Source organism: Lynx rufus, unplaced genomic scaffold, assembly GCF_022079265.1.
Source record: "Lynx rufus isolate CCGP_SWC_20201006 ecotype Redwood Valley unplaced genomic scaffold, mLynRuf1.p SCAF_7, whole genome shotgun sequence".
NCBI lineage: Eukaryota > Metazoa > Chordata > Mammalia > Carnivora > Felidae > Lynx > Lynx rufus.
The window spans coordinates 111,610,130-111,633,595 of record NW_025814889.1 but is presented as its reverse complement, the minus strand read 5'-3'; the positions used below and the strand labels follow the sequence as shown (position 1 = coordinate 111,633,595).

At 37.9% G+C, this 23,466-nt stretch overlaps 1 protein-coding gene across 3 annotated transcripts in view; it reads left to right on the top strand.

Moving 5' to 3' along the window:
- Nucleotides 1-23,466, top strand: part of POC1B (POC1 centriolar protein B) — a 97,321-nt gene that overhangs the window by 44,620 nt on the left and 29,235 nt on the right. For 2 of the 3 annotated variants that reach the window (XM_047065221.1, XM_047065224.1), the window contains exons 7-10: nucleotides 973-1,106; nucleotides 3,259-3,327; nucleotides 4,061-4,213; nucleotides 11,606-11,686. In XM_047065221.1, coding sequence (XP_046921177.1) covers nucleotides 973-1,106; nucleotides 3,259-3,327; nucleotides 4,061-4,213; nucleotides 11,606-11,686 — 437 coding nt within the window. The remainder of the gene's footprint in view (nucleotides 1-972; nucleotides 1,107-3,258; nucleotides 3,328-4,060; nucleotides 4,214-11,605; nucleotides 11,687-23,466) is intronic. The other variant, XM_047065222.1, reaches the window with a different exon arrangement.

Here is a 23,466-nt window from a genome sequence, read left to right as displayed (position 1 = left end):
CAGAGTGGAGAGAGAGGTGGAGGGACCTTAAAAATGATGCCAGGGCGGTTAAAAAAGAAGTTACTGAAAGCTGTTCACACGTTGGTTGTCTGCATTACATGAGAGGTCGGGGGTAGAATTGGACTCTGAATTCTGAGTCAGAAGGAGTTCTAGGAGCACAAATAGGTGTTATAATTGGTAGAAAACAACATCCTGCCGTGGCTGTGCTTTGAAGCTAGAAGAGAAATGAATTGATTTCTTGTTTCTTTTTTATTGGATTTCTATTAAATCCACATTTTCCTTTTAAAATAAGTATAATACTTACCACGTGGCAGATACTGTGTTAAATCCTTACAACAGCCCTCAGGAGTATTATTAATATTGTCCCCATTTTAAAGATAAGGAAATTAAGGGTTAAGGAGGGTAAGTAACGTGCTAAAATAATTGATGGAACTAGCTTGGGGCCTTCTGTTTACAAAGTACTCAGAAGAACAGCCTTCTGATGGCTGTGTCGTACTGCCTCCTGTTGGAAGGATGGTGTCCAGAAATGAATTTTCGGACAAGCTGGCAAGACCATGTGCTCCTACAAATATACTTCCATACTCTTCATTCCTGAGCCTCAAGCCACTAATTGGCTATGAAATTTCATTTAAGGCTAGGTTGTATATCTTATGTGAGCTGGTGGTGATCAATTGTTGGCTACGTTATATGGGTAATGTATCTGAAGAGGTTAGAGTTACATGGTTAACGAGATCATCTTTCCATGTCACACTTTCACTTTTAAAGCTATTCTGTCTCATTAACTGGAAGTTTAAGCTGTATGATGGCAAACTACTTACTTGTTTTAGTGAGCTACATGGAATTTTGGTGTTGTGGAGACATTGTCTCTGATTGATTGTTGTTTCCAGCCTAATATTGCTAATAGGGCAAGAGAACATCTTTAGAATTGACAATTGTTCTCTGAACGTTTTGCTTTTGTTTTCTATAAATCAGTTCACAGCGGTGGAGTTAATTGTGTATCATTCCATCCTTCGGGTAACTATCTCATCACTGCGTCTTCAGATGGCACACTTAAGATTCTGGATCTCTTAGAAGGAAGACTTATATACACACTTCAAGGACATACGGTATTTGACACTAAGATTTGTGCTTTTTAAATTATGTATATTTTAAAGTGTTGATCCATTTTATATGTCTTTATTATCTTTCCAAGTGTGGCACACGTTGCTGGTATCACAAAAAATGTTTGCTTTCAGGACTTGGTTTTTATCCACTGGAAGCAACTCTTAGAAATATTATTTATTGTAATTCTTGTCAAAATCAGTGTGTCTTTCAATGGCTGTGAAATTAATCCCCCACTGCTGTCTTCCTCAGTATGTAGCATAGGTTTGACTGGTCAAATGGCGGTGGATAAGCCTTTTCCTTACTCTGGTCTTTCCCCTCATGTGGAGGCTGTTCCACAGCTCTGACACTGAGCCTCTCACACCCTCTCCCTCCTCGTCACTAATCTCACTGGTGAGTTTAGAAGGAGAAATTCCATGAGTAGAGCCCAGTGCCTTCTACTCTTGGGAGTCTCTTCATTGTTTTTCTCTGCTATTTCTTGTGGGCAGGCCTGCCCTTGTCCGGTCTTGCCTATGACTGGGTACTCAAATCTGACTCATACTGGGATTCAGTTCTACAAAGCCCATTTACCCACAGATAAAGAGCCACATTTTCTCTTTAAAGCCCTTACCAGTAAGAAAGATGATATTCCTGTGTCTTATTTTTCAATTGATTTAGAATCCTGTGGGGAAGAGGCTTCCTATTTATTGAGCCTGTTCAGTGATACACGCGCGTGTGCACACACACACACACTCACCAGCATATAATGCACTAAATAAAAACTCTACTTAAGTGTATAAAGTATTCCTCCTTTCTGGGTAAATATACAAACTTCTCTAAGTTTTTTTTAGAATGCATCCTGCATTCTCTCTTTTTTTTTAAAAGATGTCCTAGGTACTTCCTTTTAACCAATTATAAGCTGTTTATCTCCAGAAATAGAATAGGCTTTGTGGTCTAGGGGAGAAGGACTTCTTTCTGCCTTCATGTATCCTGCCTGGCTTCCTGCTTTGCTTAATCATTTGTCCTGCAGCTGTGTTAGAGCAAATCCGAAATAGACACTAACCAGCTCAGATATGTGTGTATCCATGGATTTAGGTTGAAGAAACAACCAATAGAAGTGGTCAAGGATCAAAATATCCATGGAAGAAGTACAGAATAATAGAAAAAAAGATAAGCAAAATATTTTAGGAGGAAAACACTACACACGATGGAATTTTTCAGTCTAAAGATATTTGTGAGGCTATAATAACCTAAGTCTGTGTGATGATCTACTTGAAAAATACAAGATGGTTTCCCCAAATTTTTCTTATATAGAAAAAGCATTAGTATCCTCTGTTTGTTTTTAATGTCCTTGGACATCTTGTGACTTGTCCAACTCCAGAGTCCTGGCTTAATTTCAGGTTCTCACTACCTCTCACCTAGGTAATTGCAGTAATTTCTTAACTGGCTCCAACCATTCATTCTCAGTCCAATTCATCATTCTCACAATCGTGACCTCAGTGTTCAACAGTCACAGCTCTCCTCCTGTCTGTGTCCTGCTGGCAAAACTTTCAGTGACTCACTATTGCCCATGTGAAGAGAGAACTCAGTGAAGCCTGTTGTGGTCAGGAAGGGGCTTTGTTCGTCTTCCCTACAGACTTGTCATTCGGTTTCTGCCAGTGATTTGTTATTCTGAGTAAAAGAGTCCAAAGCCAGAAAGTCTTTTTTTTTTTTTTTAATTTTTATTTACTTATTTTTTAAAAGAGAGAGAGACAGAGAGAGACAGAGAGACAGGCAGCAATTCTCCCAAGCAGGCCCTGTGCTGTCTGCACAGAGCCCGATGTGGGGCTCGAACTCACGAACCATGAGATCAGGACCTGAGCTGAAATCAAGAGTTGGAGACTTAACCACAGAGACATTCACGTACAAGCTTTTCTTTAAAGGGAAAAACGTGTATTGCATATTTTTATTAGTATTGCTTTGTAAATCTAGTATCATTTATATGTGTTCAAATATAATTGGGTTGGTGCTTTGAAATCTTTACTCTGCCTACATTAGTTGCCAACAACTGGATATGTTCTATCAGACTTATTGCATAAATAGTCTATATAGAATAGGATGAAAAATGAATAGTCTTCCTGGACATAAGAAAACAATACCAAGTGCTTAAAAAAAAAAAATCTCCCTTTATTTTTTTAGGGACCTGTCTTTACTGTTTCATTTTCAAAAGGTGGAGACCTATTTAGCTCCGGAGGTGCAGATGCACAGGTTTGTAAATCTTTCAGCTCCTTCTTTGATTTGGTTAGGGAAAAGGAATCCAAGACCTCAGCTAAGGTTTTTACAATCAGCTCTTTTGTATATGTTAAGAGGATTATCAATGAGTTTATATTTTAACTTAATGCCAGGAAGTCTGCTGTCTCCCAGCTGAAATAGTGCCAGTTCTGATACTTTCTGGAACTCAAACAGCAGCTCATCTGGACACTTAACTATATGTGTAACTCACTGAATTCCCAATACTGGTGTGGCACTTCCACTTGAACTCTGCCTCATCTTTTGTCTCTACATCTTGTTCTTCAAATGTTAAGCTCCTCAGAGGATGGTAAATGTAAATTGTTAATGTAGCAAATTTGCATTTTTGCCTATGTATGACCCAAAGTCCTACATATGACTTTGGGTCATACATAGGCAGATTTATTGAATAAGGTGGACTATCAAGCCAAAAACATGATTTTGAACTTTGAAAAAATAAAAGGGAATTTTAAAGTAGTAAGTTGTTTCTTAGTATGAATTTTAAATTGGGCATGAGGGCAATTCCAAGTGCTAAATCTTTCCCTTCCACACTTGACAAATAGTATTGAAAAAAAAATAGCATTGTTGAAATATACATCTAGCTCTCCTATTATAAGGGACAATTATGTATATTGGTTTTTGTAAAAATAAAAATCAGTTCTGGTGCTTTCACATGCAAGTGGATAACTGCCAACGTACTAATTTTTTAAAGGTCTTATTATGGAGGACTAATTTTGATGGCTTGAATTGTAAAGACATTATTAAAAGAAATCTCAAGAGATTACATTTTGATTCATCACCACATCTTGTTGATATATACCCAAGAACACCACATCCCCATGAAGGAAAAATTGAGACTGTTGAAGTGAGTACTTTGCCCATATTTGTTCTACTGTTTGTAAGTGTACATTTTGGGGCTATTGGTCAACTAGACTTCATTCTGTAAAACGTAGTTAGGCCTTAAAACATCACTTTGAGAAACAATTATGTTGACTGATACAATAACACTATAAATAGTGATAGCGTGTAATACTGCTGAAGCCTCTCGTATTTGCTTCTTGAAGGCCTAGAAATAAAGCTTAAAAATTGTGTCAATAATAGTGGAAATGAGAAATCAAACGTAAGGCCGGTGACCCTGAAGCCTGACTTAACTTTGTATTCCTATGTGTTTAGGAAGAGTATGTAATGGCTGTCGTAAGAACAGGGCTGAAGGGCAAGAATGTTTATAACAGTCATTGAAATAGGTATCGTGAAGCCTTTTAATGGCAAAAAGAAAAAAATCTCGTGGACAGTAAGAAGAGATGTAGGCATTAAACCTGATAGTTGAGACCATTTTACTATTTGTCTGCATATATTTTGAAATATTTAATTATCTATGTAGCTGTAGGTTTTGCTTCACAAGTTCCCTCAGGTCCTATAGATTTAAATGTTCTACTCTTTTCAAAGACAAAATTCATCTTTTCTGGATACTTGGCTGGTATTAGTGTGCTTCTTTCCATTTTGCATGATTATTCGTAAGCCCCTTTCTCTTCCAAGAACTGATATCAGAAATCATTATTACCTATTTATCTGAATTGGTTTTTCATCATTGACAGAGCCTTGCTTTGCTTTTCAAGTAGCTGTTTTGAGTTCTTAACATGTACTCCTGAGTGACAGTTCAGTCACCAGCACTGTTTACATGGTGGTCCCGTACTCCCTTCCACGGAAGGTCCCTGCATTTCCACCCCAGTCAGCTCTTTGATTCTTGGATTTTGGTACCCTCAGTCTTTAAAAGTTAACTTTTTTGGATTCTTTTCTAGATTTTGTTTAACCACATGTGGGGATTTCTTTCGTCATTTTTTCTTGCTGGTGTTTATTTTCAGTTTTTTTGCTACAATTTTTGTCCTTTCTACCTTCTGGCCATCTTTCCAGTTCTTCTAAACAAAGTATTTAGTACCTCTTTGTGCCATTATTATATCATCATTATTACTCTATCATTTTTTTACTTGTTTGAAAGAAGTAATGTAATATAATTTGTGGTTCGTCACATTTTGTTTTCAGCGTCTGCCGTGATAGATGTAGTTGTCGATTCCCTGTGATCGCATATATTCACCTAAAATGTTTGGGAGACATATTTTAGGTTAAGTTCTCTCTTCTTGTTTTACCCCCAGCTGGTTTTGTTGACTCATGGTGTGTTTTATTCTGGCCTGTCTGGGGCTTGGCCGGGCTTGGTCCTCTGTCCTGCCGCTGCCCTGTCATCCACTCAGCCACCTTCCCAGGGTGGCGCGGGTAGAGCTGCCGGCTGAGGAATGGGGACCCGGGCTCCCCATTCAGCGATCTCTCCGTGACACCACGCCACCCCCACCTTAGAGAGCCAAGCCATTTTCCCTGTGGTTTCCCGCCAGCCCCGGCCCACTTAAGAGTTCTGGACTTTCTCTAAAATGTCAACAAGTTGTCTGAGAAGCGCTGCTCTGACGCAGCAGCCAGAAAGCAGTAGCGGTGGCGGGGTTCCTTTGTTTGGCGAGGTCAGGGTGACCCGGGCCATGCAGAGCCACCCTCAACCATGCTTTTCACATGCACACTTGAAAAATCTATTCAAAACCATCTTTTCATCCTGGAATTAGAGTTCACTTATACTAAACAGAAAAATGAGCACTGTGACTGAATTGTGTCCTAAAGAATGTCAGCCTCCGTGTACCCAGTTTCAATTACCTGTAAGCACTCATGGTTGCATAAATTAAGTACACGGTATGAATGTTTATCTGCAAAACACCTTCATTTCATGTGACGTGGAATGCCACAGAAGTGATAGGACGCTGCCTGTGAACAACCAACTGTTTGCTTTTTGTTTTTTTCCCTTAAAAAGCTCTTATGATAAAGCAAAGGTGTAAAGTGTTCTGGACAGAGGACATCTTTAATATTACAAACAAATGTTAAATATCAAATTTTTTTGAAGGCTCCAAGTTAATGTCTGGGGATCCCTCATAGAACCAAAAGACTGTTAGTTTAAAAATATCACCTTGAATGGAAGAGTTTGAATCGTAATAGACGTTGTATTGTGTCTATTCATGATTAGTAAGTTTTACTTTGAACTACTAAATTTGGGGGGTTCATTTCTTTTCAAAGGTTTAGGCAGGTTACATACGCTACTTTGGAAATATTTGAAAATTAGAAAACTTTTCTCTTTTTTTGAGGTAAAGATTCATGATTAACAGGATAAAGAGATGTGGAAAAAATGGCTCCTAAGTGATCTAATTAATTTTCCTAACTTGCTCTTTCTACAGTAACCGTGAGGATTCCATTTCTGAGTCTGAAGCATCATAGTATTCCCATGATTTATGTTTTTTATGTGTCTTCTGTGAGGTTCATTTGAATGGCATAACCTCAGTCTTCTGGGTGAAATCGTGCAGCCTTTTGCAAAAGCCCCTATTTGCCAGCTCTGTGTGCCTCACTTGTTAGAAGGTGGGGCGTCCTGCAGAGTCCTAGACCTTGGGGACCAGCTGACTAAATATGGAAACTGCTAATCCTTCCATGGATAGAGAGGGTGATCACAGATTACTTTTAGAATAAATGAGAGAAGGCCGCATGAAAGAAGGCATGAAACACGCAATCCTAGCTTTAGCTATGTGAAACAGACCCCTCCTGTGTCCTTTCCAGTAACCTAACTGCACATCCTTTGTAGCACTCCTGGCCTAGGCACACCATCTTCTTTTTTTTAATACATATTTTTAAATTTTATTTTTAAGTAATTTCTAAACCCAGTGTAGGGCTCGAACCTACAACCTGAAGTCAAGACTTGCATGCTATATGGACTGAGCCAGACAGGCACCCCCTACATACTCCCATCTTAAATAAAAACATGAGGACAGCTTTTTTTCTCATTTTGGTGGGAAAGAAGCCAAATTTGAAAACTAGGTAACTTAACTCTGACCACGCTGTGCTATGGCACGTCATTAATTCGTGCTGGCTTTATCTTCTTCAAACTGGTATGAGCCGAATCACACAGTTCTGCCCCCAGGCAGAATCAAACTTTCCTTCTTGAGTGGGAACTTAGTGTATGTGCAGTACCCTAGATTTTTGCATATTTTAATGGGAAGACAATAAATCCATCCTAAGGGCAACAGGCATCAAAATAGTTATGCTAGGAGAATTACAGAATATTACTGGAGGGGAGTATGGTTAGTTAGCTAAAAAAAATTATCAATAAAATAATTGTTCTGGTGGCTTTTAATTTTATAATGGCCATTTGAGATGAATTTGATCTATAAATTGCACAGGAAATTCTGTGTGATATTTAACAGGTAGGAAAAATTCCTTTAACTTAACCAAACATCTATGTAATAGTATTTTGTGATAGTCTTCCCATGATTCATTGTTGAAAATTGATCAATTAAAAACATTTTTTTAGTGTTTATGTAGAGAGAGAGAGAAAGAGAGAGAGAGTGTGTGTGTGTGTGTGTGCACACGTGCACGTGTGCAAGTTGGGGAGGGGCAGAGAGAGAGACACAGCATCTGAAGCAGGTTCCAGGCTCTGAGCTGTCTAAACAGAGCCTGATGCGGGGCTCGAACTCATGAACTGTGAGATCATGACCTGAGCCAAAAGTCAGCCACTTAACCAACTGAACCATTCAGGCACTCCTGAGAATGGATCAATTTAAGTCTTCAAGTCTGAGACTGGGTTTTTATTTTAATCTCCGAAGGTTGAAAACATAATTTCAGGTAAAAAATGACCACTTCTCCGCAAATTGTATATTTTATTTCTAGCCATGGCATATACTTATATTGTTTTGGGCCTCCATAAATGTTCTTCAGAGATTACATAATAATAATATTAGTAGTAATAATAATAATATTGAATACATACAAAGCTATTCTAATTGGCTTCTAAAAATTGTCATTAAATCTTCCTTAAAACGCTACAAAGTGCTATTTTTATTCCTTGAGAAATCGAGGCACATGTAAGTTAAAGCTTAAAGTCAGGAAGTGGCCATACTAGCATTTCAACCCAGGTGCACTGGTTCTGTTTTGTGCTTTTAACCATTTTGATGGAATGCTTCAAAATAATCAAAATTAAATTTTATTCTGTTAATAGAGAATGAGTATCTATGTGCTGGACGTTGTACTAGCTTTAGAGGGTACAACAAAGAACAAGACAGGCGTGCGTATTCCTTGCCCTTCAGAATTTGTTAGTAGCAGTCCTCGTGCTCCTCACAGAGCCCCAGAGTGGGTGGTGCATGTGAGGGTTTCTTTATGCACGAACCCCTCCGTGACGTGCCCTTGTTCAGTGATGGAACACTCAGCCCTCAAAACACAGCCCACTCCATTTCAAGGTGAGCACAGTTATTACAGGGTCCTTCCCTTTAATAAGGATGGAGAGCTAGAACGTACTGTTAATATTCCTGGAGATTAGCTAGCACAGAACCAGCCCCTCCACATATTCTCTTTTTGAGAAGACTGTAAGGCTTTACTTAAAGAATGTCCTGCTCCATTTTAATGTATGTGTCAGCAACTTGTTAGCTCCATCAGTTTTCCAACTTGTAGAAAGCAGCTCAAGGGGAAATCCTATTTCCATGGGATTTAGATTTTTTGAACAGTTCCAATTTCAGATGGTAAAACCAGATTGTATTTTTCGTACGTAATTGATTTCATGTGTACACTAGGTGGCAGTAGATAAAAGAGAATAAAATGTCTGCAGGCAATCTCTCCGGTGGCCTGGCTAGGCTGAGACTGGAAGGAAGGTGACTGATCCTCAGGTTTCTTATCTCGGCCCCCAGTGTGGACTCAGAGCTGATAGGAGGGGGCTGTGTTTTCTGCTGTCTGGAGCAGCAAGAAAGAAACCAAGGTGCTGGCAGGCTGGGCCGATAGGCCCTCGTCTGCATCCTTCGCTGTGCTAACCCTTCTCTGTGGTGTGGGCATTCTGGGGCCTGCGCCTCTGACGCAGGTGGCTGGGTAATTATAAAAGCCTCTTAATGTTTCCCAAACTACAGCTTTACCCATCAAACGTGATAAGTGCTTTTAAAATCATTCAGCTCCTCTTCCGCTGGTCTCAGCCCTGATCACCCCAGTCCCGGGCTGTCGCAATGGTGTCCTCACTGTTACCCTACATGCCTCTGTCCGATCCGTCTTGCTAAAGCATGTCGTGGGCCCCATCTTTTCTGTGCCTTCCCCAATTCCCTCACCTGTCACAATTTGCCCCTTGCAACCTCTCCTGTTACTACCCTGTGCAAAGGTATCACATCAGCATTCTGCCTCTGTGCTCAGGAATGCTCTTGACCTCCTCTGTGTCTCTCGGCTTTTGTTTTCTAAACCTTTCTTTCAAAGATCCATCTTAAGCCCTTCCTGTGTTTTCTCCATGGGGAAGATTTTCTCACGAAGTCAACAGTTTCTTCTTTGAGGTTCTTATATACCCACTGCTGGGACCATTCATTTGATACGAAGTTCTGCTATCTGTGTTTCCCTTGGCTAACCAACTTGTATTCACGATCTTTAATAAATAATTGATGATGATGTGGTTTTATTTTTATTTTTTTCTTTCATCTTCTAGAATTCTGAAGTGACCTTCCTCAGAAATAATAGCCAATCTAGTTAGCCAATCTTGCTTTTCATTTTCATTTACTATATATATTTGAATCTATAATTAGATGTTATTTACTTTTAGATGGTTTTAAACTTTATACAAATGAAGTCATACTGAGTATATTTCTCTATAAGCGCTTTTACACTTAACGTTAAAATCCTGAGAATCCTACATACAGATTCTGAATTCATTCATTCATTCATTTATTCATTCATTCACATGTTGTTACATATTGTATTTTATTCATCTTCACGGCTGGGTAGGATCCCAATGAATTTAGTACAGTAGTAATTTGCACGATTTATGTGTCTTTTCCACTGTGGATGAATATTTGGGGGCCTTTGGTTGTGTGTTTTTTTTTTCCACCATTGTAAAAAGTGCTGCCATAAACAAGGTTGGCATCACTGAGCTTTCTCATTTTTTGGAGCCTAATAGATGTTCAGTGGTATTTCGCTTTAATCTGTGTTAATTACTAATAATGTTTCTGAAAATCTCTCAATATGCTGGTCAACTGTTAGGTTTTCTCTTCCATAATTTTTTCTTGGGATCACTGTCTTTCACATTAATTTGTAGATGTGCAAGAAAAACCTACTTTTTCAGTTTCAGACATCATAATCTATCCTCCTTTTCCATGTTCCTAATGGTTAACTTTGTGGTGTCCATTGTTAAAAAGAAATTTTTGGGTTTGATGTAATCAGATGCATGAGGTTTTTAAAAATTGGTTGTTATATATATATATATATATATATATATATATATATATATATATATTTTTTTTTTTTTTTTTTTTTTAGAGAGAGAGAGAGAGAGAATGAGAGAGAATCTTAAGCAGGTTCCACACTCAGCATGGAGCCCGACGTTGGGGCTCAATCCCACGACCCTGGGATCATGACCTGAGCCTAGACCAAGAGTCAGACACTCAACTGACTGAACCACCCAGGCTCCCCTAGTTAGGTCTTTTAAAATATATTTTACATTAGTTTTATTATTTTTCCCACACAAACCTTTGTGTGTTTATTCTGATGTATTTACATTTTTATGGTATCGTAAATGATATCTTTTTATTCTTTTTAAAATTTGTTTAATGTCCAATGTGGGGCTTGAACTCACCACCCTGAGATCAAGAGTCACCTGATCTACTGACTGAGCAGCCAGGCACCCCATAAATTTACATTTTCTGACTGTGTGTTGAAGTATAGACGTACACTTGATTGTGTGTATCAATTTTGGATCTTCCTAATGAGTCAGCAGTAGATTCTCTTGGAATTTTTCCATAGATAATTATATATGAATAACAATTTTATTTCTTTTGTTCCAATTCTTATATCTTAACACCTTTTATTTCCTTTTCTTGTTTTAATGAACTGGCTAGGACTTTTTTCTGCATCTTCTGAGGTGGGTCATTTTATTTTATTTTATTAAAAAAAAACCCTTTATAGGTAAATTATGTTGATTTTCCAATGTAAAATCAACTTTTTATTCCTGGGATAAATTCACCTGGTCATAGTGATCTTTTCTTATACATTGATAGACTTGATAGGCTGATACTGTACCTAAAATTTTTTGTATTCATGTTAGTGAATTTAGCAATGTATTTTAATTTTTAGAATATATTAGGAATACCTTCTAGGTTATTGCAAATAGCATTCCGTTTTTTTGGTAGAAAAAACTAATGTTAACTTTTCTTGTATATATACACAGATTAATCCAAAGCTTGAGGTAATCGATTTGCAGACTTCTTCTCCCCCTGTTATGGACATCCTTTCTTTTGATTCTACTACAGTAAGTTTCTTTGACATTTAAGTGGCATATAATTATTTGGAGAATCCATTTTCCTTAAAAAGTGTGTGGGAGAGGGGATAAAAAATGGGCTAAATAGCCTAACATTTTAGCATTAAAAAAAACCTTGTACAAAAAGTCATATTTACAATATGTCTAAATAGCCACAAGGGGGAGCAGCACCAATTATCAGAAAAGGCTTTACTTTGATAACCTTGAGCTCAGTCTAACCCGTACTCATTGTCTCGTTTCCTATTAGGGTGCTATCCAGGTGATATTTCACTGTGTTGTCACAGAACAGATTTTCTTCTCTGTTAATTGCCTTTCAGAGATGCTAAACTCACTTCTAGTTTTCTCCATAGAAGCTATAAGTAAAGCAGCCATTTCCCTTTGTCCCTATTAGTGGATAATCCCTATGGTGGATTATCCAGAGATTAAGTATTTTTGGTATTTGCAATTTTGTTTATAAAAACTACATACATATAATTTATTTACGCAGTGTAAAGTCAAAGATTCAGACTTCAATTGGAGTCTGTTAGCCTTTGCAAGGCTAATCATCGTTGCCATCAACTCCTGCTAGTCAATGCAGAACTAGTCCTAAGAATGAATGGGAGGCATTGCATACATGGTCTTTGGTGACACTACTCGGATGGTGTCAGTATAGTTAAATATTCTGGAGAGATTATTAATGTGTGGCCAAGAAAGGAAATAAACCAAAACACTTGACATTATGACATTGTACACTTTCCAGCACATGTCAAGAATAATATTTTTTGTAGAGGAATCCTGCAGAAGGACTAGTCCATCCTGAATCTATCCTGTACCAGAAAGAACTGTACTTATTAAAGTATTAAAGGGTTCTTTCAGTGTTAATCCCAGGGAGAGAATACTCATAGATCACTCATGAGAAGTTCCACCCACAAGAAATCAGCCTGGGGGCTTGGGAGGAGGGCGAGTAACCAAGGGGATGATTGTCAGAGGGAAGGAAGTCCAGTAATCAGTGGTGACATCTAGAACCTCAAGCAGGCCTGTGGTCTTGTCTCTTACAGTATTCATGTTTATAAAATATCCCTCCTAGCATTTCTGCATTAGTAGCTTACTTATGACATTAAAAATTAACTAGACATCCAATTAAAAAAAATAAAAATAAAAAAAAAATTAACTAGACATCCAATTCTTGCCATATTGATTGGTGACTTGTAATAGTGCTCAATACATTCATGTTTGTTCAATGAATTACTCAAAAGGAATGCTGTTGAAACTCATAAATTCTAATGGGTTGGGGTTTTGCCTCTGTAGTAAAAGGAGCAAAAAAGTTAGGTGGTTTCTGAGATTTGATGCCTTCTTATGAGGTTATCAGTCTATAAGGTTGGGCATGCCTGACCTAGAAAATATCACAGATCATCCAAAATCTTTGGCCTACACTCTCCCTGCCAGTACCCTTCAAGCTTTGCAAGGTCTCATGACATGAATGATCCAGATGTTTTTGAGAGTATGCTATGGAAGTGGCATAATTGGCACCTAGCAAGTGATAGCAGGGTGTCTGTCCCTGGATGGTAATCCAAGGGTGCCCAAGTCAACTAGTCCATGTTATAGGACCCTAACTCAGGGACTATGATGTATGTGGGACTTTGAGAGGACAATTTTATATGATAAATGCACAACAAGTTTGCAGCTATGCTACAAAACTAATAAGATTAAGAGTACAATTATTGTCCACATAAGGGATAATATTAGGTGGGATTATATGAAATTGCCATTCTGTAGGCAAAAATGGTGTAATGTCAGTGATTTCCCCGTGGTTCAACCCAACATATAAACATTACAAAGAAGACTGTACTGTTACTTTGAGTTGTGTGCTTGATGCTTCATACAAATAAAACAAAACATAGGAAAACAAAAACATATTTGCTCTAAATTGGTTTAGCATTAGGTTAATGAAATCCCCTCTAAGTAGATTCTTTTACAATCTGGAAGATAGCTGGTTGCCCCCAGGTAAGGTGTAAAGACTCCTGATGTTACTTATTTTACTAGGACATTCTCTGAAGACAAAACTAGATGCTCATAAAGCATCTTTTTATAAAGATTATCTTTAACGCTTCTTCCTTTAAATTGTCAAGGTATATATCTTTCTTTTAGCTCACTGTTAGCTAATTGGTTAGAAAACTATGGTGAGGGGCGCCTGGGTGGCTCAGTTGGTTAAGCATCTGACTGGCTCAGGTCATGATCTCGTAGTTCATGAGTTCGAGCCCCGCCTCGGGCACTGCTAACAGTTCAGAGCCTGGAGCCTGCTTCAGATCCTGTCTCTCCCTCTATCTGTGTCTCTCTCCCACTTGTGCGCTCTCTCTCTCTCTCTCTCTCTCTCTCTCTCTCTCTCTCTCAAAACTAAAATAAACATTAAAAACATTAAAAAAAGAAAAACTATGGTGAAATCTCTTTAAATGTTCATGTTCCATTAATCTACTGGTGAGTCTTAATCTGTAGTCCCCTCTGTACTTCGGCTGCCTTTCTGTTCCTTCTGCACAACAAATCAGGCATAATTGTAGAGGATATTTGTGTCTACTGTGGCGCGAAGCACCGCTGCACTGAGTATTCGTGATGTGAACTTTGCATGTCATTGTAATTTTAAAACCCAGAGAAATATTAGAAGCCAAACACACAGTGTTTAAAGGTGGTTTGGGGTTTTGTTATTGTGATCACTCTTTGTTTGGGGTATTTATTCGTTTGGTTTTGTAGAACCCTGGAAGAAATTTTCAAGATGAGGCATAAAAAAGATTACTCTTGAAACCTTAATTTGTCAAATTTCCTAGTAGGATAAGAGCAGATTTGTTATGGTATAGGGAACAGTTGGCTTCTGTTGCTTCTTTGACCTGATTTACTGTTACATTCAGGATGATTTCTAGATCTGAGAATACTGATATCTGGGCTCTGGTGCTTTCTTACTTCAGAGAAGAAATTGTGGCATACAGTGTAACAGTTGGTAGCTCTGTGACTTGCACTTGTGCCTCCAATGCCAGGCAGGAAATCTGATACGATATTTCAGCATCAAAATAAGCTGTTACCGATCTGCATTTTTAAAGCTTAATTGTTTAAATAAAAAAAAAAAGAAGAAGAAGAAGAAGAAAGAGGGGAGTGGTTGTAAAGGGTTATACTGGCTGTCATATAGATATAGTTTTAAAATGTTGATCTCACATTCCTGAATCTTTATTCTCATTACATTATTACTTATTATATACTGATTTTCTAAGGGTTTTGCAAGATTCCATTGAGTCTTTTAATGTTTTCATTTATTCAGTTAGAACCAGACCAAGATTTTATCATCAAAGTTGTACAACAGCATTTAGCATTGGCATTGACATGTGATGTGGGATGTTCTAGACCCTTCCCCATTGTCACTCCTCCCCTGCAAAAGGCAGGCAAGATAGGAATTTCTCTTCTGAATCCTAATGTAAAGTCTTTTAAAAAACAATACTGATGATAAAAAAAATTGTTTTAAATACTCTAGAGTTATTAAAATATTTTAGGTAAACTATATTCCTAACGTTTGATGTGTTGATTTTACTCTTATTTGTCCTACAAATGAACAAAATGAAATTGATAATCTTGTACACGTTCTTCTGATTGTCGAAACACTGGACTCTCTTCTGAGAATCAAAGTGATTCTCCTCTTCATTCTGGCCACTGTGTAGAAGATGAACGTAATGTGGATGTCTTTCCTTAGAATTGGGGACAGTATTTCAGGTCAAATTAATCTTTATAATACACTGAGAATTTGTGATTGTATTGTAGGAAAAAAAAAATCAAGGGTTTTGGTGCTCCAGCAGTCAAGATATTTAAAATTGTAGTGCATGAAAGCATTACATGAGATGCTCAGTGGCCTGTCAAGCTGCCTACCTGACTTCAAGAAACTTACAACCTAGCCCAATAGAAATAAGAGTTTAAGAAATAAGTGGCAATTTCAGTATACTAGATGAAAAGTGTGTATGATTGCCATAAGAGATTATTGATGGAAATATTCTGAAAAGATCACTAATGGGCTGGAGAAAACTAGAGGACTCCTCTAGAAGGAAACTTTTGACCAATTCTTGACCTAACCAGAGTTGGATAGGATTTTGATAGGGACATTCCAATTGGGGAAAGCAAGTTGTAAGTAGACACCTCAGAAATAGTTGAAAATACGTACCACGGTAATAGAAGTGCATCAGTCTAGTTTGGGATCTTTAAGTTGCTTGCCTCACCGGGTAGCCCCTGCAGTGAAAGGCCAGGGATGTGCCTGTTTGCAGCACACGTGTGTCTCAGCCTGCACTTAGTAACTGTTCTGTGCCATTCACTGTTCTTGACTTTAGAAAAAGCGAACAATAATACCTGCCCAGAGAAGCCGGCTTTCAACATTCTAGTGGGGAAGACGGGCAGTTCACAGGTTAAAAAACAGACTGTATAGCATAATAGAGCCCAGCGCATATAGGCTCAAAACATGCAAAGGTGTAGAAAGCACTAAAGGCAGACAGGACTAAGGGTGCGTTTTAGGTAGTATGTTCAGGACAAGGGTCATGTGAGAGGTGACGTGAGGAATGAAGGGAACATGCCACACGGGTACCTGGGAAGGCACTCGAGGCAAGTGGGAGCAGTGCTGGAAGCTCCAGTTGAGAGTGAGGTGGGCGCCTCCAGAGGCTTTCCTTCGGAGGTGGGACTTGTGTGACTTAGGTTTTAATGGGTTCACCGAGGCCACCACCATGTGGAGAATCGCCCCGGGGGTAGGGGTGGGGAGGAACAAGAAGACTTGCTGGTTAGGAAGCTAATGAATAGTCAGCAGAGAGGCCTCCCTTGACCCACAGTGGTAGCAGACGAGGTGGTGATAAGTGATCCATTCTGGATGTATTTTAAAGGCAGAGCCAAGAGGATTTCCTGACAGGTTTGATGTCAGCTGTGCGATTCCCTGTCTCCTTTCCCCAGGGACAGTAAGGTGTACCCTTGAGGAACCTCAGGGCAGCTGAGATTATCTCCTGGCTCTGCATCATTCTGCCAGAGGGGTTGCTGAGGGAAAAAGAACCGTGGTTTTACTACATCCTTTTTTAGGCTCAGGAAAGTGATCAGTTGAATCAGTGCAAGAGATCCTCTGCTATTGCTGTGACTTCAGGAAGTGAGCGCAATGGTAAAAAACACACGACTCCTTCCTAGATGTCATTTAGATTTGTATTTTTCAGCAAAGTGCACTGGTTTCCCTGTTGGAAAGATTTGTGCTTCAGCATATTTTTAGAAAGAAAAATGCTACCCACTTTCATGGAGATAGTCATACAGTAGATGCTCTCTGAAAAATATTAATGCATTGACAAAATATATGGACATACAAAGAGTAAACTTGCAGATACAGAGAGACTATTTCCACGGATGTTGTGGCAACAGTTTGTCCTGGTTACTAGACAACATTGCATAACTAGTTCAGAGTGATTCCAGTTCCTAACTGCTTATGTAAGCAAAGATTTGGAAAGACTTACTTGAAAGAACACAGTGTATGCAAACCTAAATGTCTCAAAACTAAAATTTATCACTTTGAAAGTGTAAAATGGTAATATGCAATTTATTGTCCCCAGATTCCCCATTTACTTTTCCAGGGAAATCCGTAAAAATCAGGTTGCACAAGCCTCCCGCTTTCACTACTTTTCTGTATGCTAACATTGCTGGTTTTACGTATAAACCGCCTCTAAATTTTGAGGTAGGTGAGATTCTTTTTTAAGTTTTTAAACTTTGCAATATTTTTATAAGGTGGCTTTTGATTTGCAAGTTTAGCATAGGATTTCTGAAACTAGGTGTGTTGTTTGTAATTTTGTTGCTGCTTACTAAGCTTTAGGAAAACAGTTTAATGTTATCCTTGGGCATTGGTTTAGTGGCCCTGGGGTATCTTTCTCCTGGCCCTTGCTCTAAGCATTTGAAAGGAAATGAACATACGTGTTTGTAGAATCTGTATTTGGGTTCACTAGCTGGTACCTTTTACAGTTTTCCTTCTTTTAGTAAAAGACTTTTAGTCTTCATTTCCGACAATAGTGAGCATGTCAAGTAGGATACAGTAATTTTTTTTTCTTTTAATCCGGTAACTCAAAAAGTTAAATGTAACTCTAAGATGCTTAGTAGAAACAAAAGAATTCTTATCAGGGTTGAGAAATAATTTTTTTTTAATTTTTTTTTTTTTTAGTGTTTTTATTTATTTTTGAAGGAGAGAGAAGACAGAGCATGGGTGGGGGAGGAGCAGAGAGAGAGGGAGACACAGAATTCGAAGCAGGCTCCAGGCTCTGAGCTGTTAGCACAGAGCCCGACACGGGGCTCGAACTCACAAACTGTGAGATCATGACCTGAGCCCAAGCTGGACGCTCAACCGACTGAGCCACCCAGGCGCCCTGAGAAATAATTTTAAAACATTGCCCTTTGAAATTGTAAGAAATGAAGTAATTGCAAAAGACATTTTACAAATAAGACATACATGATAATCAACAGAGGTGATAAGAAAAATGTTTTCACAGATCCTTTACCATTTAAAAGAAAACACCACTTTTTTTTTCCAGATACAAGTTATTTTAGAGATATGAGCGAAAATATTAGAGATGGAAAGAGACTATTTTCAATTAGTCGTATCTTTGCTTTTGAAGTATATCATGACCCATATGTTATAAAAACTACCAACAGTTGTGAATGTGATAGTTGACCTTTAAAAAATGTGTTTTTTGATTTTAAAAAAAGGATCCAACTAAAACTTTTTAGTCTGTTAAAGGAACATGACTTTTTTCTTTTTTAGAAGACACAGATCTCATCATCTGTAAAATTTACTAAGATAGTACAACTATAAAAAGAGATTAATAGTGTGGGTCAGAAGCTTTCTTTTTTTCTTTCAAATAAAATGTAGTTTTTAATAAAAATCATAATGGCCATAAGTCCCAACTGTTTGATTTAGCTATACTGAAAAATATACTAATTTGAGCTTCATTCCCAATTTCCAGGTCACAAGGAAAGAAAGCTTACATTAATGAGGGTTTCCTTTTACCAAAAACTGTTATTCTAATTAAATTTCAACAAAAATGATTTAGGACTTAAACTCTTCTCTGTGAAATGTAAAAACAAACAAACAAAAATAAAGAGACTCTATCCAAAAAGATTGTATAAAATACGTTACTTAGGAGTCCAACAGAGCACTTTTTAGAATTTCCTTCAGAATATTAGCACATTTCTAGGAACTGGAGGTGTGAAGTTCCAGGTATTATTTCTGCCTTCCAAATTCCTGAGCTGCTGTCTTTCTCCCCTCCTCATCCTCCTCCTCCTCCTCCTCCTCCTCCTTCTTCTTTCAAATATAATTTATTGTCAAGTTGACTAACATACAGTGTGTATAGTGTGCTCTTGGTTTTGGGGGTAGATCCCATGACACCCAGTCAGTCAGAAATGCTGTCTTTGTAAGCTATGACTCCTAACTGCTGCAGGACTACACTCGGTCCGAGTCTAGGGCCCTAAGCCGCACCCCCAGTTCCCACAGCTGAGACTGAGGCATGCTGAAAATGCCCAACAGCTCTCTCTGCCCACACATCCAGTAACAACTGGTTCCTTCCTCTTCCTGTGGAAGAGCAACATCCTCTGAGATGAGAAGAAATGCACCCTGAGGAATGCAAGAACAGCAGTGAGCTTTTCACACAGGAAATTACTACAGTAGCACTCTGAAAAGTGCCCAGTCTCTTGGACCGTCAGCCCATAATGAGCTTCCTGCTGCTGACCCAGAGGATGATTTACTGTGGAGTAAATGCCACCTGTGGGTCTGTCAGAGTTTCGTGGAAAACCGTGAACTCTGCTTTCGGCGGTTCTGTACATCTCTACCTGTCTGGTTTTGAGTTGTTGGGTGCTGCAGACACAGTAAAGCTAGGTGGCTTTGTCCTTCTCTCTGTTTAGCCACTTGGCAGTTAACTGTTTGGCAGAAGTAGTCAGCAAGTCTGCTAATAAGAATTTTCAGTCATTTCTTTGGACTTTATGAAATTAGGACTTGTAAAATATGTTAGGGCTTCAGAGAGATTAAAAACCCTTATAATCCAAGTGAACTGGTTACTAAGGCCCAGTGCTGGTCCTTGTCTACTTCTTTCTGTGTCTTTCAATTTCCTTTCTTTTACTTTCTGAGGTAAGCATCAGTAGAAGGTCCCATACTGTGGGTATGTCATACATGCTCAAGCATAGGTAAAACTGTTGCTTTGAACCGACCCTGATCGTTTGCATTTCAAATGGATTTTTACAACTAGAGAATGTTTTAGTATAATTTACCTTTAAAAAAAAATAATTCCTCCAGCGTTTTCTCTTTCCTTTGCATGAGGTAATGATGGCTGCCATAAAGCCCAGTTTGTGTATTACATGTACCTTTTAAATTGCCTTCCAAATCGCTACAGGATTTTGCTAGGTTTCAGTGTTTATGGTGGCAAAATTCTTTTACTTTTCATGTATTTGTTTGGATTATTTTACTAAAGCACATACAAGTTACTTGTTGTTTGTTTTGAGTTGAAGGGGAGATGGAGAAGGAATGCCAGTCATTTCCTCTTCTTTTTCAGAATATCTTTTTAATGAACACTCCTCTTCTCTCCTTTGAACAAACCATCTCAAGTTAGCTGGGGGCCCCTAAGTGCCCAGTTTCCAATAATCCAGCCTATTTCCTTTGTTCCTCTAGCCCCAGAGAGGTAGTTGTTTCATGCATTTACTATTTCTTCTTACCTCCATTCTCCCTTTTAGCCTTTACAAGCTTCCAAACTCTGTTTAACCAGTTCCCTGTATTAAATTCTCTCTGTTAAAATAACTGTTGTGATTTCTGTTTTCCTGCTGAATCCTAAATGATCATCCTAAAGATCCTAAATCATCTTTAAAAAAAATACTAAGATGTACTGTCAAAGACTTCAGATAATTTCATTTTCAAGTTATTTTTATTCCAGCATTATTTATAATAACAAAAAGATGGACACAAATCAAATGTCCTTTTAGAGAGTATTAGTTAAATAAAAGCATAGTATATATCAGTAGATGGATTATTATTTTTTTTTTTAGTAGATGGATTATATAGCCATACCATATTTAACAACAGCTAAATACAATGTGTGTGATTCTGGATTTGATCCTTGGTCAGTGGGAAAATTGCTATGTAAGGACATGATTAAGACAATTGGCAAAAATGTAATATGGGCTGAATATTAGATAATAGTATCAGTGCTAAATTTCTATTTATGGAAATGGTCTTGTCCTTAGGAAATATCCACTATAGTAATTTAGATAAAAGAGGCATAGTGTCTATAGCTTCTCCCAAAAGATTCAGAAAAAAAAAAAAATAGATAATGATATACCAGATGTGGGAAAATATCAACGCATGAATCTAGATGGATATATGAGAGTCCTTTTCATTATTTTTGCAACTTTTCTGTATGTTTCAAACTATTTCAAAGTGAGAGTTAAAAATCACTTATATATCTTTATAGGGAAGTGTGATTTTTATTTTTCAAAGTTTTTAAATATGAATTTTATTTATCTTTGTATTAAGTGAAAACAGTATTATGAGCAATATGATTCTAATTTTGTCAAGGGAAACAAATATTTTTATCCATTTAGTGGAATTCTTAGCATCTTGTATGTATTTTATACTAACCTGGGCATCTGAAATTTGCCCAAGGTCATCCAGTCAGTGTGTAACAAAACTGGATTTTGAACTCTATCTAGCTTTAGAGAGTGTGCTTTTAACCACTGTGTAGTGTGAATATGTATGTTGAAAAAAAAAAGCAGTAATTTTTCCTAATTATACAAAGAATGAAAAGTAGTAAAAAAAAAAAAAATGAGAAAACACATGTACACCCTCACACAAAATACAAGAAACAGAAAATTACCAGGAGACAACTGTTGGTAACATGTAAAATATAGTCTCCCAGGAGAAGGTTGCTGCTGTTAGAAGCTCAGAGACTTGAAGAAGAGGCCCTGCCCTCCAAGCTCAGAGGACATACCCAGCAGAGGTGGACCCAGACTTGTGAGGGGCACGGCCACCTGGTGCTCATGCCTCGGTCAGGGTCAAGGCTGTTGTGGGAAGAGGCTGACTCAAGCAGCAATCAAACAGGAGGAAGAGTCTCTCTCCTCTGACCTCTGGCCTCCTTTTGGCAAAGCCTACCAAGGAAGCCACTGGAAAGAGAAAGCTGTAGCTTGCAGAGAGGCCCAGTGTCAGCATCACAAAACAAAGTTTAAATGGTGGATTTGGAACCAAGAAGCACACTCTGTGTGAGGAATTACTGAATCAAAGGATAGGAACTTTAGGGGCTCCCGGGGCACTCCGTGGGTTAAGCCTCTGACTCTTGATTTCAGCTCAGGTCATGATCTCATGGTTCATGAGATCGAGCCACTCCTTGGGCTTTGTGCCGGCAGCACAGGGCCTGCTTGGGAGTTTCTCTCTCTCCCTCTCTCTCCCTCTCCCTCTCCCCCGCTTTTTCTCTCTCTCAAAATAAATAAGTAAACATTAAAAAAAAGAAGGATAAGAACTTAAAAACAAACTGTAAGTTAAGTTCGCTCTAGAATGTGTATACAAATTTGGATTCCCACTAATAATATATGGGAGTGCCCATTTCCCATACCTTAAAACATATATATCAGGTGTTATATTTATTTAATTATTAATTGTTTAATTTTTAAAAAGTCTTTGTAATAGATGTTAATTTTTTTAACAACTTGTGAGCTTTTTAAAAATATTCATTTTTTACAAAAACTGGATATAGTTATAATATGTACAATGTGATGTTTTAATATATCAATACATTGTAAAATGAGTACCACTGTCGAAATAATTAACCTATCTGTTGTCTCCCATGGTTACCATTTTGATGTGTGTGGTAAGAACCGTGACTTGTGAGCTTTGACTTCTTTTCATATATCTACTCATTTGTATTTCTCAGAATTGCCTATTTGTATGTTTTGGCCATTTTTCTATTGTTTTGTTCATTTTAAAATTGGTCATTTTATTTTTTTAAGTTTATTTTATTTATTGAGAGTGGGAGAGAGAGAGAGAATGAGCAGGGGTCAGGGGAGAGAGGGAGGGAGAGAATCCCAAGGAGGCTCTGTGCTATTAGCACAGAGCCCAGTTCAGGGCTTTATTCCACAAACTGCAAAATCCTGACCTGAGCAGAAACCAAGAGTGGGATGCTTAACTGACAGAGCCACCCAGGTGCCCCAGATCCTTAGGTCATTTTAATTAATAAGGTTGACCCCCTTTGCTATCTACAGTATGTTTTCTTTGTTATTTCCCCTTGAATTCTCTTTCTGATTATTGATAGGTTTAGTTGCATTAACTTCTTGAAAAATATCATTAATTTAATTTTATGGTTTCTTTGGAGTTGATGCAGAGAAAGTCCTTCCCTACTCCCCGAATATATCTCTAGCTACTCTTCTTAAGGTTTTATTTTTGACAATTAGATCTTAAATTCTAAATCAATTAATTTTGATTATAAGGTACAGATTTGTAGTTAACAAAGTTATCTTCCATTTGTATTGTTGCTTTCCCTACTGATTTCTACTTTCTTAAAACTAAACTGTTATATACTTGTATCTGAGACTTTGTCTTCTGTCTTACTGATCTGTTTGTTCTCGATCTATTATCATACCTTTTTCATTATTGTTGCTTCAAGTATTTCTTCAAAATATAGTGCACAAGCTTTTCCTTCAAATGTTTCTTGGATATTCTGGCCTGTTATTTATCCATATGAACTTTAGAATTATTTTGTCAGTTCTCCAAAAACATCCTTTTAGAA